Source organism: Ranitomeya imitator, chromosome 8 (assembly GCF_032444005.1).
Source record: "Ranitomeya imitator isolate aRanImi1 chromosome 8, aRanImi1.pri, whole genome shotgun sequence".
Taxonomy (NCBI): domain Eukaryota; kingdom Metazoa; phylum Chordata; class Amphibia; order Anura; family Dendrobatidae; genus Ranitomeya; species Ranitomeya imitator.
In genome coordinates this window covers 154,770,164-154,790,362 of record NC_091289.1, presented here as the reverse complement: position 1 = coordinate 154,790,362, position 20,199 = coordinate 154,770,164, and the positions used below count along the sequence as shown (strand labels likewise).

The window sequence follows — 20,199 nt, the reverse complement described above, 5'->3', positions numbered from 1 at the left end:
TCCAAAACTGTATCTGAGGCCCATAGCGGCTCATCACAGAGCAGCTTTTATGTTATTAGAGCAATTAGAAAAAAAAAACATTTTTCACTTTTTTTCCCAACTATAAAGCTCACATGGAAATATGAACATTTCTGAAAAATTTATTGATGTCATAAAAAATCATAATTGGCAATGACTCATAGAATGTTCGTGCTGGAAGGGACCTCTGGGATCATAGTGTCCAACCCCCCTGCCCAATGCAGGACTTAATAAACCATCTCAGACAGATGTCTTCTGATTGAAGACTTCCATTGAAGGAGAACTCACCGCCTCTTGTGGCAACCTGTGCCACTCATTGATCACCCTCACTGTCAAAAAGTTTTTTTCTAATATCAAATTTGTATTTTCTCCTTTTCAGTTTCATTCCATTTCTTCTTGTGTTTCCATGTGCAAATGAGAATCCTTCATTGAGCATGGGGTTGGACATGATGACCCTGGAGCTCCGTTCCATCTCTAACATTCTATGAGAATAAGAATGAACCCTCTACACTGTGACATCCCTTCAGATATTTGTAGAGCGCTATTATTTCTTCTCTTATCCTTCTTTTTTGCAAGCTAAACATTCTGAGATCCTTTAATGTTCCTCATAGGACCTACTTTGCAGTCCGCTCACCATCCTGGTAGTTTTTTTGTTAACTTGACCCAGTTTGTTCGTCTTTTTTTTAAATGTGACCAGAACTGGACTCAGTATTCCAGATGAGGCCTGACCAAGGAGAATTAGAGGAGTATAATTACTTCATGTGATCTAGACTTTGTTTCTCTTAATATATCATAGATCTGTTTGCCTTTTTTTTGCTCCTGTATCACACTGTGGACTCGTGCAGTCTGTGATCTATTAGTATACCCAAGTCTTTTTGACACGTTCTGTTGCTTGGTTCTATTTTTCCCATTCTGTAGATGTAATTTTTCTTGCCCAGATGTAGAATTTTGCATTTCTCCCTGTTAAATACCATTCTATTAGTCACTGCCCATTAAGGTACCGTCACACTGAACGATATCGCTAGGGATCCGTGACGTTGCAGCGTCCTGGCTAGCGATATCGTTCAGTTTTGACACACAGCAGCGATCAGAATCCTGCTGCGATGTCGTTGGTCGCTGCAGAAAGTCCAGCACTTTATTTCGTCGCTGGATCTCCCGCAGACATCGCTGAATCGGCGTGTGTGACGCCGATTCAGCGATGTCTTCGCTGGTAACCAAGGTAAACATCGGGTTACTAAGTGCGGCCCTGCGCTTAGTAACCCGATGTTTACCCTGGTTACCGGCATAGTTGGTCGCTGGAGAGCGGTCTGTGTGACAGCTCTCCAGCGACCAAACAGCGACGCTGCAGCGATCCGGATCGTTGTTGGTATCGCTGCAGCGTCGCTTAGTGTGACGGGGCCTTTATTCAAGCTTATCTAGATCCTTGTGAATCCTTCCTCTGTCTTTTCTAGTGTTAACTATCCCTCCTGGCTTTGCAATGTCTGCAAATTTGATCAGTTTACCTTCAGCTCCCTTATCTAGACGATTTATAAAAATATTGAACAACATCGACATGTTTAACAACTCACCCAGTTGTAAGAGGAAGAACTGAAAAAAAAAAAGAAACCTTATTTTATATGTTTTATGATGTTATTGCTTGATAGTATAAATTGTTAAAATAATGGGGTTGTATCAACATCTTGAACTCTACAACATTTGTGAAGTGCTTGGAAAAATCAACTTTACAATTTACTTTTCATTAAAAATGCTCTGTTCTTGAGAACACAGAGGGATTTTTCATTGTATACTTGTGTTTACTGAATACTAGCTGCTAGCTTACCATTGATGGACTGCAGGAGTGGCCAGTCACCTAGGTAAGAAGTGCAGCGCTTACAAGCTCTTTGCTGTAGAGTTTGTAAGCGCCACTCTGAAGCTGGTTGGACTCCCTTTTCTCCTCCTTTGCTGCAAAGCGGTCTTTTTGCAGCATTGGAAAGCATACAGTTCGGGTCAGCAGATAAGCCATGTTGCTGGACTGAGCTGTACATCTTTGGGAGCAGACTGCCCCTTAGCAAGCAGGAGGCAGGGGAGCAGTGCACTCCTAAAGCCTTATTTTGAGACAACCCCATAGTTAATCTTTCGGGGTACTGTATGCACAGTTAGAAGTTCCACACATTTAAGGGCTTTGTGGTATTTTAACATTTTTTTCCAGTTGTAGCCTTTAGTATAATGCTTTTCTGACTGTTCCGTAGAGGTCAGTATGTTAATATATCTGTAGTGCTGGGTTTCTTGCCCTCTGGTAATTCCTGTGTACTCTGTACCAGTGTTGGCTCCTGTGCGATATACATATTGTTTTATAATGAGATTTTGTTCAGTGATCCGTTCCATCCATTTGTTCTCAATTTGACATTTGAATTTAACAGAAAATAATCTTAGTGAATCTGAAGAGAGGAGAGATTCCTCCGAGGCCGTCAGTCCCGTCTTTGCTTTGCATGGGTCAGATGAACAAGGTGAGTGTCGAGCCTCAGGTAATGGAACAGCTATGGTAGTAATTTACACCCACGTCCGTCTGTGTTTGGGCTAAATCTAAAATCTGCCCTGAGCTTTCATTAGAAGCCTCCATGCGTGGCATTGTCACATCATTAGATCTGTACACAATGTATTTAAAGGGAATCTGTCTTTTGCTACCTAATCTGTGAGCAGCAGTGTAGGGGCAGAGACACTGATTTCAGCCATGTATCATTTACTGGGCTGCTTACTGTAGTTTTGATAAAATCACTGTTTTATCAGGGGATTATCACTGGAGGACTAGTAAACCTGCTGCCTGGTAGAACTCCATATTCATGAGCTCTGTGTAACCCCGACCCATCACTGCTTGGCAGCTTTCTGTCTATGCAGTGTGCACACAAAAAGCTGCCAATCAGTAGTGGGGAGGATTATACACCGCTCTGCATTCGGCAATCTGCTAGATGTGCAGCAGATAAAACTGTGATTTTTATGAAAACTTACTAAGCAGCCCAGTAAGTGACACATCGCTGGAACTGGGGTCTCTGCACCGACATTATGCTGCTTTCAGGTGGAATAACAAAAATCTTGTGGTAGATTTAAGGCTTTTCATCCTCCCTCCCCCCCCAATTTTGATAAGGTACCTGTCTGGACTTTATATGACTGACATCTTGTATTTTTAACACTTTAGTCCTTCTGCATTGGGAGCTCCAGCAGTTTCTTTCTTGCTCTCTGGTCCTGCCCTCTTACATCTCTCCATAGACTTCTATAGGCAGCAAGTCTAATTTGATTTCTACACTGTACAATTTGTGCGCAGGATTTGTGCTGGGGAGGAGAAGTGACTGATATGGGAAAGAGGCATTTTTCTTTAATTCTCTAATATAGATTACAAAGTTTATTATCTTTACTTGTACCTTGGACTTTGGGGGAAAAAATAAGTTGAGGCCGTTCACCAAATTTAATTTCTCGTGTTGAGCTGGATACTTTGTGTGATATGGGCTGCAGACAGGAATTAATCTTTTTTTTTTATGTTAAATTTCGCCTCTCCTTTGCTGTGAGACGCACCGCATGTCAGTCTCTGTGGGCGAGCCGCAAGCATCTGTGGACGTATAGTTGACATGATGTTTCTAGAAATCGCATCCATTATCCTGTAACATCTGGCCGCTGCAGGTTGGGCGCTGCATAAGTACGCAGCGTCAAACCCGCGGAAACTCTGGATCGTTGGCTAGTACTCTAAGGGGAAGGATGTTGAGTACAAACAGTAATGTACGTCTCATTCCCCAAGCAGAGAGTTTGAAAAGGGAACAATGTTCTCAAAGCCTTGGTGCGGAAATGATGAAGCACATGGTCACCCAATAACTTGATTGGGCGCTGCTGCTTTACTGCGTTGTGCCAGCGACCTGCCCTGTAATAATACTCGGTTACCGGCTTGACTATTCGGCAAGTCCCCACTTTAGGGCTCTGATGACGGGACTGCCCATCCCGTGTGTACTTGTATTAATTTTATTTTCGGCTATTTACTTCCCACATCTCTAGTACGGTCTCATACAGGGGGAAACAAAATTACTAAAAGATTATACAATTATACTTTCCTATGTTGGTACAAGGAGGCCTATGGCAGGTTTTAGAAGATGACCACCACCAAAATATTTTTTTAGGTTGTTAGTTGAAGAACTTGCAAAAAAATGTTTTTTTTTGTTTTTTGGGTTTTTTTTTTTTTTTTTTATCATTTGGGTTCATGGTTCACTTTGAGCTGAGAAGTTTAGAAACGCTTCAGGCAAATCTGAAGGTCACTATGTGCTATCTAATGGTCTTTGAATCTCGCTGTCCCATTATCTATCATTCCTGCTTCTGTATTTGTGGTTAGTTTACAGGTTTGCGAAGTTTAAAATAAGCCTTTATATACAGTAACTTAAGTGTGTGGTTTACAAACGCCTTCCATAATACTCAATGTCTTCTAGATTGCTCTATGGATGCCATTTCAGACGGTGACGTCGCTGTTGGAAGGCGCAGCTCAGAAGACCTTTCAAAGACAAACGTTTCTGTTCCTGTCAAGTCTTATAGGCAAATCCCCAAAGTTCCGATGAGAGCCCCTCGGGCAAAACCAGTCGCTCGTCCTGTAAGTTTGCCCGTGGATCGACTGCTTCCGCCTTCTGTGCTGAACGAGAATTCCAGGAATGTGGGTGTCACCACCTCCGATAAACTTGGCAAAAGTCCTATCATCGAAGAGGTCTCCGAGCACAAGCCTTTACCTACGATCAATTCTTGCCACAGACTTTCATGTTACGACTCCCAGAGTTATCGTAAACCATGGGATAAGCAGTACAAACAGTATGATATAACGCCAAGGACGGCAATGATTATGACCAATGTGCCACCGGAGATACGAGCACACGATAGTGGACCAACCAGTTTGCCGTCAAGCACTACCTGTATAAGTGCCACACTGCCAAAAATGCCATCTGCTACTCAACTCAAGCCCATCGCCATTGATAGTAACTCGACAGAAACCGGTCTGCTATCCGCATACAGGGCTCCAAGGACTTTGCAGCCACCACCAGGAACTTTTTACAAACCACCTTCTTATAAAACCAAGCCAAGCGAAGAGACCTCTCCAAGCGATTCTTCATCTCCAAGTCTGGTGAAGGCTCAATGTCAGATGAATAACAATAATGTGAATCTTATCGGAGACTCTGATGTGGCCACTGACCTTCAGGGACAAATCAAAAACTCCGAAAAAGCCGCTCCTGAGGATAGTCCTCAGGCGGATGTGAAGTCAACATTTCCAAGACTAAGGCCAAAACGCGTACAGGAACTGGAGCACAGAGAGGCACACTTTGTGTAGCGTTAGGGCTGCAGAGACGTCTCCTCCCTCTCATCCGGAGACGACCGATGTGCCATTTTCAGAATTATTTTTTATAAGAACTGTTTAACTGGAAAAAAAACAAACACAAGTGCTTTTCTATACAGAACTGTCTTTTTATACGCATTCTGGAACAATAAAACAAAAACGGAAGTGTTTAAGGTGCACTTAGTGGAATATGTTAAAGTCAATGCTTATTTATACCAAGAAACAGTATTCATCTATGGATCAAACTGTTTTTATGTAAATTTGTTTAGTAGCTGAAAAAAATGTTGCATTTCTTATGACAGCAGCAATATTTGCTGAAGGAAAGCATGTAATCTGTGCAATTAAAATGTACTCCAGTATAGATTTATACAAAGCCCGGAGGATGCATCTCTTTGTTTTATTGTTTTTTTTTTAAATTATTTTTACTCCTTTTTCATCCGTTGATGGTTTCTGTGTTGTCACTTTAATGTCATATTTACAGAGAAGATGCACTTAAAATGTAATTCTTTTTCATATAAGTGAGGAAAAACGATGTGGGCTTACGAAGTGTTACGGAGATTCTGCTACCGGAATTCGGCAATTTGTGAAGAATTCTGCATTTAGTCGGTGATACGTTAGATGCTGAAGATTTTATACCCCCTCTCCATAGACACATTAAATGCAGCAGCATTTCCTTTTTTTGTATTTATTCCTCACTTGATTAGTATGGTTATCTTCACCTTCTTCAGTCTCTGTATGACCAGCTTCTCCTACAAGTTACAATGTGCGTCCATTAATATTCTTTTTATTTTTCCAGTTATAGAAGTCTTAAAAATGACTGACTGTGTTCAATTTCCTTGGTGGCGCAGTCAGACGGCCATGTAATACGGACGATGATCTTATCGTAATGCTCGGACTGGCCGACGACTCTCCTGACCGTAGCGTGACATCATGTATCTCTATGCAGCTATCATACTTGGGTCAGGAGAGCCACCGGCCAGTCCATGCGCTGTGATGCGATCATCGTCCGTGGTATACAGCCATGTGACTTGGGTCCTTAAAGGAAATCTACCCACCCCCAGAAAAAAAAACGATTTATACCGAGCACATATAGGGGATTTAGCCTCTATAGAAACCATACATTTTAATGTATAAATCTGTCCCTCAGAAAATGCTCCTTATTTCTTTATGCGAACTAAGCTGACCTGTGCATCCTTGTCGTGGCCGAGCAGCTTCAGCAAACTGTTGCACTGCCCTGAACTTGGGATACCCCGTATCCCTCTCTATTGATTGACAATGCTGGATTGCCCATAGGCAGCGCTGGCTCTTGGAGAAAGCTGGTGCCCGCACAGGCTCACTGACTGTTGAAGATCCTACTTTGGCCGCATACAACCCAGTGTAGTGGGACAGATGCAGCAGAGAGATGTGTGTGCATCTGCACTCTGATTTGACATCTCTCAACAGTGAGAGCAGGTACCAGCTTTCTCCTAGGCAAGCTAGCATTGTCAGCCCCAGAGAGGCAGACATGAGCTTCCCATAAGACAGTGCTAGCTCTGAGCACACCAGCACTGTCCAGAGACAAGGGGGAGACAGATTTATACAGTAAAGGTAGGCTTTGTATAGAGACAGATTTATACAGTAAAGGTAGGCTTTGTATAGAGACAGATTTATACAGTAAACGTAGGCTTTGTATAGGGACAGATTTATACAGTAAAGGTAGGCTTTGTATAGGGACAATTTATACAGTAAATTGAGGTTTTATATATGGACAGATTTATACAGTAAAATACGCTTTGTATAGGGACAGTTTTATACAGTAAAGGTAGGCTTTATACATGGACAGATTTCTACAGTAAAGGTAGGCTTTATATAAGGGTTAATTCCCCCATATCAGTATGTGCTCAGTTTGATTTAGGTTTAGGGGTGATAGACTCCTCTTTTATTTTTATCTTTTTGGGTGGTAAAGAGAATTATGTAGAACAGTGGTGTCATATCTGCCAGCATCAGATTGTAGACATGCTTGATATTTTGAAGGGAAGGATTCATTTATTTCCCTGCTCATTTTTTGGCTTAGGAGTCCAGCGGGCCGTACTAGTCAGTGAGTGGGGGAAAAAAAAAATCTCTATCCACACTGATTAGGTTCGCCCAGTGGACTCCTAAGCTTAGAATGAGCACAGATGTAAATGACGACGATACTGGTTCTACAGAATCTCTTCCCACTTATTTATATTTCCGTTCTGCTCAGCTCCTCCTTTTCAATATCCTCCCTTTTTTTAGCATCTGTATGTAATATGTTTTTTGTTTTATTTTTATTGTATTCCTTGCTGCACATATTGGTTCACCCTAAATATATTTAAAAAGACTAAAGCTGAGTTTTATCAATTCACTGAACGCCATCTAATGATTTGGTGAATCGGTACAAAAAATTGTTGCTTTTACTGCAAGTATTTGGCCGGGCTTTTTTTTTTTTTTTTTAATGGGATACCTCCTAGAGGCGACGTTTGTAATGATTGTTGTAGATCATCAGCTTTACCCGCTCAATGTTTTTCCTCTTGTTGCCATTCACACAGTACGTTAAAATGACTCTTTATTTATATGTCGGGGAGTTCACAAGTTCTGCGAGATCAGAATAAAGTCTGACGCGTTAACGCATTAACGTTATACAACCAAATGACTACCAAAAATGTCCATTGTTCGTGCATCCAGTGTTTTTCTTTATTTTGAATTGAATATATATTTTTTTTGTTATATACATTAAACTGTTACACCCAAATATATTAACTTTTATAACCTTCTCAGAGTTCATGGTTTATATAATCTTGGCTTCTTTTTTTTTAACTTATTAAAAATGTAGATTATCCACTCGTGGCCAATTTTAATGCTTGTGCTGTAAGATTTTTCACATATCAGCCATACTCTCAATCTAAAATGAAAAAGCGTTTTGTGCACAAATGTATATTTACAAAGGTTTTTCATATTAAATATAAAATATTTTATTACAATAGTATTCAGAGCTTTTTTAAAAAAAATTAAATAAAATTGAAGCATCTATAATAAAAATAAACCTGAACAAGTGGATTATTTTTATCATTTGTTATTACTGAAATTGGTGAATTACAATTCCAGACATAGGAATGAAGGATATGGAGCGCTTTATTTTTTTATATAGTATATGTATTTTGGGCTGAAAATATATTTTGTGATTGGGTTTCATAAAAATTTTTGCACAGTTTGACTTTTACAGGCTTCAACCTCTTCTTCCTTGCTAGCCGAGTTAATTGAGAATCTATCATTTAGGCTACGTTCACATTTGCGTTGTGCGGCGCTGCGTCGGCGATGCAACGCACAACGCAAATATGAACGCATGCACAAACGCTGCGTTTTGCGACGCATGCGTCACTTTTTGCATGGTTTTGGGCGCAGGAAAAACTGCATCATGCTGCGTTCCCTGCGCCCTGACGCATGCGCTGCAGCGACGCATGCGTCGCAAAACGCAAATGCAACGCATGTCCATGCGCCCCCATGTTAAATATAGGGGCGCATGGCGCGTGCGTCGCCGCGGCTGCGCCCGACGCAGCCGGGAGCGGCGCAAATGTGAACGTAGCCTTAGCTTGTTGTGGCAAGGCGCTTGTAACTCTATTATCTGTTTGTTTGTTTTGGGTGAAGGGTGTTTTATATCTCCTTTTAGCTGATTTATGACCACATCAAAGTTAATTTCAATTTTTGTGTGGTCTGTGGTTAATAATCAGCACAGAGGAGTTCAATAAAAGACTAGATAAAAAGTTACCAATTCTCCGATCAGAACATGCTTCACGGATGGATTCTCAGTTAACTCATTCTGCAGTTGGTTTGGAGAAAGAAAGCGATAGAAAACAAGCAGACTTTGTAAAGCTGCTTTTGTTCTGAAAAATAATCGTGAATGAGCATTTTCAAGAACTTTCAGTGTAAATAGGCTGATGATTAGAACAAAAGTTTTACTAGCAGTGCATCATCCTGGGTTAACAGGACTTGCACCGCCAAGAATTATGGCAGCCTATGTGCGCTGAGGGATCTATTAGAGATCGCTCAGTGCCCATCGTTTCCTGTAGCTTACCTGTGTAAACAGGCTATTAAATAACCGCTGACAGGTAAAGATTTACCAATCGGCGGTCGTTTTAGTCTAGCGCAGCCAGGCGGTCCGTGTTACCGGGCCGTAATATTTTTAATGAACCCTATTGCAAAAATTTCTGCCACAAAATGCATGCAACTTGGTAAATTTAAAAATGGTTTTCAAAGGCTTCCATATCCATTAACCCTGTACGTAAGAAGGAGAATGGGCAGCCATCCGTTACGGGGCTATGTAGGGCCTCCCAGCATTGGGCAAGGACAAAGACTGATGTATGCAAGACATAAGACCACACTGTTATGGAGTTGATAGATATGTGAAGCGGTTTATTGGACCATGGTCCATCAGCTGCATCAGTAGTGCGTGGCCGAAGAATGGGAACCTTCTCCTACCTGCTGGCATTCCCGGTGCCTCTTCGGGTGAGGAGGCCAAGCGCCACATCCTGTGTGAAGCGTCACATCTTGTGTGCGTCCTGCTGCAACGATGATGTTTCGCCGAGTTTATAGATCAAGAGGTGCTGGCGATTCCTGCAGGTAGAAGGCGGTGGTCCGCAGAGCTCCCATCCAGAAGTCCGGGTCCTGTGGATCGATTCGCTCATCTCTACTTACTATTCTCTCATCAGACCACAACACATTTTCCCACATAGTTTTGGCAGACTTGGTGTAGGTTTTTGCAAAACCTAGCCGAGCTTGGATGTTTTTCTCTAAGAAAATGCTTCCCTCCTGCCACCTTACCCCACAGACCTGACATGATATGAATAACCCCACAGACCTGACATATGAAGAATATGGTATATTGTTGTCACCGGCAGGACACAACCAGTAATTGCCAGAATTTCATGCAGCTCCTTTAATGTTGCTGCTATAGGGTTCTTGACCAATTTTCTTGTCTTTTTGTATCAATTTTCAAGGGATGTCCAGTTCTATGTACCGTCACTGTTGTGCCAAATTTAACCCCTTTCTACCATTGGATGTACTATTCTGTCCATGTGGGGTGGGCACTACTTCCCAAGGACGGAATAGTACGTCCAGCGAGATCAGCCACGCTCACGGGGGGAGCGCGGCCGGGTGTCGGCTGACTATTGCAGCTGACATCCGGCAATATGTGCCAGGAACGGTCACGCATTAACCCCCGGCACACTGCGATCAAACATTGCAGAGTTCCGGCGGTATAGGGAATCATCGCGCAGGGAGGGGGCTCCCTCCTGCTTCCCTGAGACCCTTGGAGCAACGCGAAGTGATCGCGTTGCTCCGAGGGTCTCCTACCTTCACCCTGCAGGCCCTGGATCTAAAATGGCCACAGGGCTGCATCCGGGTCCTGCAGGGAGGTGGCTTACCAATCGCCAGCTCAGAGCAGGCGCTGGTAAGCCAGGAGCAGTGCACGTCAGATCGCTGATCTGACACAGTGCTCTGCATAGTGTCAGATCAGCAATCTGACCTTATAACATGATGGAATAAAAAGCGATCAAAAAATGTCACGTGCCCGAAAATGTTACCAATAAAAAGTCAACTCATCCCGCAAAAAACAAGACCTCACATGACTCTGTGGACGAAAATATGGAAAAATTATAGCTCTCAAAATGTGGTAACGCAAAAAAATATTTTTTTTACAATAAAAGCGTCTTTTAGTCTGTGATTGCTGCCAATCATAAAAATCCGCTAAAAAACCCACTATAAAAGTAAATCAAACCCCCTTCATCACCCCCTTAGTTAGGGAAAAATAAAAAAAAATTAAAAAAAAATGTATTTCCATTTTCCCATTAGGGTTAGGGTTGGGGCTAGGGTTAGGATTACATTTGCGGTTGGGATTAGGGTTAGGGGTGTGGTTAGGGTTATGGTTGGGATTAGGTTTAGGGGTGTGGTTAGGGTTACTGTTGGGATTAGGGTTAGGGGTGTGTTTGGATTAGGGTTTCAGTTACAATTGGGGGTTTCCACTGTTTAGGCACATCCGGGGCTCTCCAAACGCGACATGGCGTCCGATCTCAATTCCAGGCAATTCTGCGTTGAAAAAGTTAAACAGTGCTCCTTCCCTTCCGAGCTCTCCTGTGCGCCCAAACAGGGGTTTACCCCAACATATGGGGTATCGGCGTACTCAGGACAAATTGGACAACAACTTCTGGCATCCAATTTCTCTTGTTACCCTTGGGAAAATAAAAATTTGGGGGGCTAAAAAAAAACATTTTTGTAGGAAAAAAATGTTTTTTTTTCACGGCTCTGCGTTATAAACTGTAGTGAAATACTTGAGGGTTCAAAGTTCTCACAACACATCTAGATAAGTTCCTTGGGGGGGTCTAGGTTCCAATATGGGGTCACTTGGGGGGGGGGGGGGTTCTACGGTTAAGGTACATCAGGGGCTCTGCAAATGCAACGTGACACCTGCAGACCAATCCATCTAAGTCTGCATTCCAAATGGCGCTCCTTCCCTTCCGAGCACTGCTATGCGCCCAAAAGGTGGTTTTCCCCCACATATGGGGTATCAGCGTACTCAAGACAAATTGGACTACAACTTTTGGGGACCAAATTCTCCTGTTACCCTTGGGAAAATACAAAATGGGAGACTAAAAAATAATTTCTATGGAAATTTTTTTTTTTCACGGCTCTGCGTCATAAACTGGAGTGAAACACTTGGGGGTTCAAAGCTCTCACAACACATCTAGATAAGATCCTTAGGGGGTCTACTTTCCAAAATGGTGTCACTTGTGGGGGGTTTCAATGTTTAGGCACATCAGGGTCTCTCCAAATGCAACATGGCATTCCATCTTAATTCCAGCCAATTTTGCATTGAAAAGTCAAACTGCGCTCCTTCCCTTCCGAGCTCTGCCATGCACCCAAACCGTAGTTTACCCCCACATATGGTGTATCGGCATACTCAGGACAAATTGCACAACAACGTTTGGGGTACAATTTCTTCTGGTAACCTTGGGAAAATAAAAAATTGGGGGCAAAAAGTTCATTTTTGTGAAAAAATATTTTATTTTTACGGCTTTACATTATAAACATCTGTGAAGCACTTGGTGGGTCAAAGTGCTTACCACACATCTAGAGAAGTTCCTTAGGGGGTATATTTTCCAAAATTGTGTCACTTGTGGGGGGTTTCAATGTTTAGGCACATTAGTGGCTCTCCAAACGCAACATGGCGTCCATCTCAATTGCAGCCAATTTTGCATTGAAAAGTCAAATGGCGCTCCTTCCCTTCCGAGCTCTGCCATGCACCCAAACAGTGGTTTACCCCCACATATGGGGTATTGGGGTACTCAGGACAAATTGTACAACAACTTTTGGGGTCCATATTCTCCTGTTACCCTTGGTAAAATCAAACAAATTGGAGCTGCAGTACATTTTTTGTGAAGCAAAATTAAATGTTCATTTTTTTTTTTAAACATTCCAAAAATTCCTGTGAAGCACCAGAAGGGTTAATAAACTTCTTGAATGTGGTTTTGAGCACCTTGAGGGGTGCAGTTTTTAGAATGATGTTACACTTGGTTATTTTCTATCATATAGACCCCTCAAAATGATATCAAATGTGATGTGGTCCCTAAAAAAAAAAGTGTTGTAAAAATGAGAAATTGCAGGTCAACTTTTAACCCTTATAACTCCCTAACAAAAAAAAATTTGGTTTCCAAAACTGTGCTGATGTACAGTAGACATGTGGGAAATGTTACTTAAGTATTTTGTGTGATTTTCTTGTGATTTTTTTTTTTGTGTGTATTTCTTTGATTTAAGGGCATAAAAATTCAAAGTTGGAAAATTGCGAAATTTTCTAAATTTTTGCCAAATTTGTTTTTTTCACAAATGCAGGTAATATCAAAGAAATTTTCCCATTATCATGAAGTACAATATGTCTCGAGAAAGCATTGTCAGAATCACCGGGATCGGTTGAAGCGTTCCAGAGTTATAACCTCATAAAGGGACAGTGGTCAGAATTGTAAAAATTGGCCTGGTCATTAACGTGCAAACCACCCTTGGGGGTAAAGGGGTTAAGCCACTTCTTAATGACCATTTTATTATTTTTATTTCCCCCCTCAAAATGATTTCAGTTTGTTTCTAAATACATTTCTACAGACTATGGGGGACATTAAAAGTGGAAAAAGTTCTGAAATTATTCTTTTTGGTATGATATATATATACCGTATATATATATTTTTTTTTTTACATGGCAAAAACCTGGTATTTTAACAGCTGTGTGTAGACATTTAATATTCATTGTATGTAAATGTAGTGCTAGCTGTGTGCACACTAGAACAAACCACTGATAGCTGAATGTGTTACAGCAGAACATGTGCTGAGCTTTATAGTTCTACTAATACTATAGCTCTGCTCTTCACCAGAGCTGTCACTCAAAGAATACATTTTTATTTTTAGGTCAATGGAGCTGTGTGACGGCTTTTTTTTTTTTCGTGGAATGAGGCGACATTTTTATTAATACCATTTTTGGATAGATGTGGTGTTTTGATGTCTTGTTACAACATTTTTGTGGAATTACAGCGATCCAAAAAAATAAATTTTAGCTTTCTTGATTTTTTTTTACGTTGTTTACCGATCGGTTTAATTATTTCTGTATTTTGTTAGAATTTGGGAATTTTCTGAATGCAGTGATACCACATATGTGTTATTTTCTTTCTTTTTTTTAACATCTTTATTTTTAATGGTAGAAAAGGGGGGTGTGATTTGAACATTTGTTTTATTTGTTCATATTCCTTTAAAAAAAACTTTTTTTTTACTTTTCACTGTTCTTCAAGCTGCAATCATCTGACCGCTTCTGCTATGTACAGTAATGCCACAGCTTCGCTGAATATAGCAAAAATCAATGTAGTCTTTGAAGCCCGGCCAGAGGCTGGACCATACATGTACCCCAGATGTTGTGAAGGGGTTAAAATACCATCCATGATGATTGCAGTCTAAATGATTCACAGATATATTACCAACATAGTTGCAGATTTTATATATTAGACACCCAGTGAACATTTGCAAAACAGAAATAAAGGAGGTGCATTGTACCAAATTGCTTCTTTGCTCTTAAGAAATTGTCCAAGCAGGATCTCGAAAGTCGATGGTCACTTCTTTTTAACAGGTATTTTGATCATATGTAAAGATTTTTGTTTTATGCAAGAATCCTATTTCACGATGATTTCTATATACAGATGTGGTTTCATAGACCGCTGTCTTGAGGCATGGCATTTTATCAGTGAGGACAGTAGTGAAGGTTCTCTTCCCAGGCTGTTAGATGGCAGTCCTGGATCTCAAGGATGCCTATTATCATGTACCAATTCACAATCAATATCGGAAAGTTCCTCAGAGTAGCGGTGCAGATACAGACGGCATTCAAGCACTTCCAATGCAGGGCTCTTCCCTTTGGGCAAGCAATAGCTCCCCAGATATTTACGAAAGTAATTTCGGAAGTGACGGTTCATCTCTGGGTAAAGGACATACTAGTGCTACCTTATCTGGACGATTTTCTGATCGTGGGGGACTCTTTTCTTCAGTGTCAGTATAGTCAGAGATACCCTAGAGACACTAGGATGGCATCTAAATCTAAAAAAAAAATCCAGGCTGCATGTGGTAACATCACCGGTCTTCCTTGGTCTAGTAAAAGATTTGGTGAGACAGGAATGCCACCTCCTGGATGAGAAAGAAAGAAATATCAAAAGCCTCATCTCTTCGACGGTAGCAAGTCTGAAAATGTCCCTGCTGGGCTCTCTGACCGCCTGTATACCAACAGTCAAATGGGCACAGTTCCATACATGAGACCTTCAGTGGTGTGTCTTAGAGAAAGAAGCAATCTTGCAGGGACAGTTGGAAGGTGAGCTGATGGTTCCGAAGACAGTGATCCATTTTCTCCAATGGTGGCTAGGGATAGACTCGGTATCCCAGTGTAAACAAAATATCCAGAGTAGTCACAACAGATGCCAGTCCCTGGGGGTGGGGGGCCCACCGGGATGACCACTGGATACAAGGGACCTGGTCGCAAGAGGAGAGGTTAGCCTCAAACTGGGAGCTCCACGTGGTTGAGAGGGCATTAGACGGGTTGCTGCCTTTTCTGCTGGGCCACCATGTGAGGGTGCTCTCTGACAACCGGACTACTGTATCCTATATAAACCACCAGGGAGGATTTTGTTCCCATCCACTAATGTCGGTTGAAGAACGGGTATTTGTGCTGGCAGAAAAACATCTCATTATCGGGCCTGCATATCAAATTGGCAGAAAATATCAAGACAGACTTCCTAAGCCGCAAGTAGATCTTTTTGCCTCCTAGGACAACAGAAAGGTCCAGAAATTCTGCTTTCTGAACTTGGGAGAGAAGCCTCACATGGTGGACGCCTTCAGGATGGAATGGACCTCCAAACTACTCTATGCCTTTCCTGCTGTGTACACCATCCCGTCAGTCTAGCAGAAGATCAGAGAAGACAGGGGAAAAGTTATCCTAATAGCTCCCTTTTGGCCAAAGAGATTTTGTTTTTTCTGGCTGAAGACAATGTCAGTATCGGATCCGTGGGTCCTTCCAAAGGACCAATATTTTCTATCCCAAGGACACCATGACCAGATCACATATTACCACCACGTAGTGACCAAATGCTACAATACTGATCATTAATTTAAAAAAACAACACAATACTAATGCCATTATTCACAGGAGATCTGTACTTCGTATACAGTGTCTGTGTGCAGGTAAAAATGTCCGGGCTGCATTTAACAGCCTGGAATTTAAGAGGTCAGTTTTAGAGGGAAAAGGTTTCTCTGCAAATTTAATTTATACCCTTAGTAGCAGGAAGCTGGTAAACACTAGGATCTACGGTAGGACCTGGAGGAAGTTCCTATCCTTTTAACGGTGAGGCTGGGGGGGGGGGGGGAGGAGTCCCTTTAACATCTATCTTGGAGTTTCTTCAGAGGGGGATAAAGCTCGGCCTTTCTGTTAGCACCCATAAGGCACAGTTCTCAGCCCTAGGGGCACTATACAATTGTGACCTAGCGGCTAATAGATGGATCACTAGTTTAACCAAACCTGTAATAGAGCCAGATCGGTCCCTACGTGCAGAACCCCTCCATGGGTTCTAAATTTAGTGTTGACTGCATTGACTAGTCTCACTAAAAACATCCCTGCTGGTGGCCCTTACATCAACCCGCAGGATGAGCGACATACACGCTTTATCAGCAGACCCCCCCCCCCCCCCTTACACTCAGATACTGGACGATAGAGTAATTTCAAGATTAGACCCGACATATCTCCCTAAGGTGGTTACAAAATTTCACAGGGCACAGGAAATAGTATTACCATCTTTTTGTGCCAACCCCAGCAATCATAAGGAGGAGAAATTACACACCGTAGGCGTTAGAAGGTGCTTGCTGCGGTATTTAGAGGTGACGAACCTTGGAGGAAACAGAGGGCCCTGTTTGTTTCCTTCCAGGGGTCTATTAAAGGCCTTAAGGTGTCTAAATGAACTTTAGCGAGATGGGTCAGAGATGCTATTAAGCTAGCTTTTTTCAGTGCAGACAGGGCTATTCCTGAAGGCCCATTCTACAAGAGCCATGATGGCATCTTGGGTGGAGAAAGCAGATGTCTCCATCGACCAGATTTGTAAGGTGGCCACATCGTCCTCTCCATCTGCCTTCTATAGACACTATAGGCTGGATCTGCCTGCTTCCTCTGACCTCACATTTGGGAGAAGGGTTCTACAATCTGTGGTCCCTCCCTAAGATAATAAGTCTCTGAAATTCTCTTGTGGTGCCGTCATGGGTGACTGAAAAGCACGGATATTGCTTACCAGTAATGTGTTTTTTCGTAACCCATGACAGCACCCTTATATTCCCTTATATTTTGTTCATACATCCCTTTAGTGTTCGTGGAATAAGAGTTTAGGTATATGATTTATGTGTGTACACTGCCCTGGGAGTTTCCTCTCGTGCTCTGTAAACCAACTGATGTGCAGAGAGGATCCGCCGCCCTTTTTATTTTGAAGGATTCCTGTTCTTGAAGGATGGATTCCCTCTCATGGTGCTGTCATGGGTTACGAAAAAAACACATTACCGGTAAGTAATATCCGTGTTTTGTTTTCGTTTTTGCAATTTCACCGAACTTTGGATTTTTTGTTCCCGTTCTCTCGTACACGTTCTAGTAAAACCAATGGTGTCATTCAAAAGTACAACTAGTCCCACAAAAACTGAAGGTTATAGTACATGAAGGCCATTTTGTAACCAATCTGTACCTACTGCCACTGACAGCCTTCTACAATTTGGCAGCTTTCATCCTTTGCACACTAGGAGAGGCGTACCTATAGGGCATTAACAGATTGGGGAGAACCCCGGATAAGTCCTCACTAGAAAGCCAAAAATTTGCTTTTATTATTCTCAAAATTAAAAATTACTATAGGGTATAAAAACTAAAGTCCCTAATCTTCCTATATTTACTTATGTTAAAGTTCTCAATGCTCTCTTTCTTATATGTAGTATATAGCACCCTGAGGTGCTGACACTTATCTAGCAGAATAGGACTGTGTTTCATCCCCTGATGATGCTGCAAATGCGGTGAAATATGTTGGCGGGACTAGTGCGCTAAATGTATAAATCCTATTCTGCCAGATAAGCGTTAGCACCCCAGGGTGCTACATACTACCTATAAGGCCTCTTTCACACGTCCAGATAATTCCGGTACCGGAGAAATCGGTACCGGAGTTATCTGTGTCCGTGTGCTCACGTGGCACATCAGTGCGGCAGCCGTGTGCCGCCTGAGGACCACACGAACCGTGCAGGAGACAGCGCTACAGTTAAGCGCTGTCCCCTGCTTTTGGTGCTGAAGCCGGCATTCATTCCTTCTCCCCAGCAGTGTTCGCTGGAGAGAAGGAATGAAAAATCAAGGTTTTTTTTATTTTTTTAGTTAAAAATAAAGTTTGTGGGACACATCCTGCCTCCCATTCCCTGTGCGTCCGCCGGCTTGCAGAAAAATACCCAGCTCCAGCGATGTCTCCTCTCAGCGGCCGCCGGCAGCTTGTTCTGTGTGAGCGGTCACGTGGTACCGCTCATTACAGTGAGGATTTTTTTAGTTAAAACTTTATTTTTAACTAAAAAAATAAAAAAAAACTTGGATTTTTCATTCCTTCTCTCCAGCGAACCCTGCTGGGGAGAAGGAATGAATGCCGGCTTCAGCACCACACACAGGGGGGACAGTTCTTACAGTAGTGCTGTCTCTCCTGGGGGCGGTACGTGCACACAGAGGAGAGTGCACACTGTTCTCCGTGTGCACGTTTGCGGGACGTATTGCGGTACGTGCTGCCGGAGAAAAGCGGACATGTCTCCGTGTTTTGCACACGGACACACGGTCCGTGAAAACACGTAGACATGTGCATAGACCCATTCATTTGAATGGGTCTACGTGTGTCAGTGTCTCCGGTACGTGAGAAAACTGTCAGTACACGTACCGGAGACACTGACGTGTGAAAGAGGCCTAAGAAAGAGAGAATTAAGTACTTTAATATAAACAAATATAGGCAGATTAGGGACTTTAATTTTTATAACTTATAGTAATTTTTAATTTTGAGAATAATAAATGTTAAATTTTAGGCATTCTATTGAGGGTTTATCTGGGATTCTGCCAAATCTGTTAATAGTTAATGTACCCCTCCAAAGCATTTTTTCATCCTCAAATTTGTTGTATACTACCTTAGGGCAATTCCTTCGGACTAGAAGAAACTGCACACGGGACACCTATTTTTCTGACCAGGCACAACTTCTCACTGACAAATTTCGAAAGAGAGGGTAATCCAAGGAAGGTCATCTCTACAGCCTACCAACGTGCAAGGACACATACATAGGAATTCCATCAACCGCCGCCTTCTCTCGCTGTTATCAGTTGAATATAACGCTCATCATTCTCCACTGCTCGTGCTGATCGCCAGCATAGCAGGGGTCAATGATGAGAGAGGTCTTCAGCACCCGGCACCAGGGAACAGCACTAACAGTACTGCTGCTTCCCAGGCGCTGGTACGGGTCACACAACTGACAAACAGATGTCATCAGTGTGCAGGACATTTTTCAGCCTGTGCTGCTGTTAAAAAATGGACATGTCAGCGTATTTTGCCCGCAGACACACAGTGCGTGGAAACACACTGACGTGCACAGAATCACTTGAAGGGGTCTATGTGTATGAGTCTCCGGTACGTGTGAAAACTGTCACCACCTGTACTGTGGACGTGAGAAAGAGGCCTCATAGAGGGTTTCAATTTCCAAAAGCAAGACTGTGTCCATTCATGGCCAGTATTGATGAGCGCACGTGCTTGGATAAGGTGTAATCGGAGCAGGCTCGTGTGCTAACCGAGTGACTTCGGCGTGCTCGAAAAATGTGAGTCCCCATACCTACATGTCTCGCGGCTGTTCGACAGCTGCAACACATGTAGGGACTTCCTGTTTGTTAGGCAATCCATGCATGTGTTGTGGCTGTCGAACAGCCGTGAAAAATGCAAGTGCGGGGACTCAACCATATTTTTTCAGCACGCCGAAGTCACTCGGTTAGCACACGTGCATGCTCTGATAATGCCTTATCTGACAACATTCGCTTATCACAAACAGCCAGTTAACGGTGATTGTGAAAATTGTGTTGGGCTGAGGCACCTTCACATAAAACAGTAACACCTTTGAATTATGTGTATATTTTAACGATCACAGAAAAAAAATTACCTCTCATCTCCCACTACGTTTCACAAATTACGGACAGAAAAAGAAAAAAAAATCTGCCCGTACTATAGTAAGAGTGACTGGGTCATGGGAAAATGTCCTTT

At 42.4% G+C, this 20,199-nt stretch overlaps 1 protein-coding gene across 3 annotated transcripts in view; it reads left to right on the top strand.

The window, feature by feature from the left end:
- The window catches only part of ARHGAP29 (Rho GTPase activating protein 29), a 149,973-nt gene extending 141,592 nt beyond the window's left edge, over positions 1-8,381 (top strand). For 2 of the 3 annotated variants that reach the window (XM_069737672.1, XM_069737674.1), the window contains 2 exons: positions 2,418-2,504; positions 4,461-5,478. In XM_069737672.1, coding sequence (XP_069593773.1) covers positions 2,418-2,504; positions 4,461-5,344 — 971 coding nt within the window. In that variant the 3' untranslated portion in view covers positions 5,345-5,478. Of the gene's footprint in view, positions 1-2,417; positions 2,505-4,460 lie in introns of all 3 variants that reach the window. The other variant, XM_069737673.1, reaches the window with a different exon arrangement.
- Positions 8,382-20,199: the final 11,818 nt, after the last annotated feature.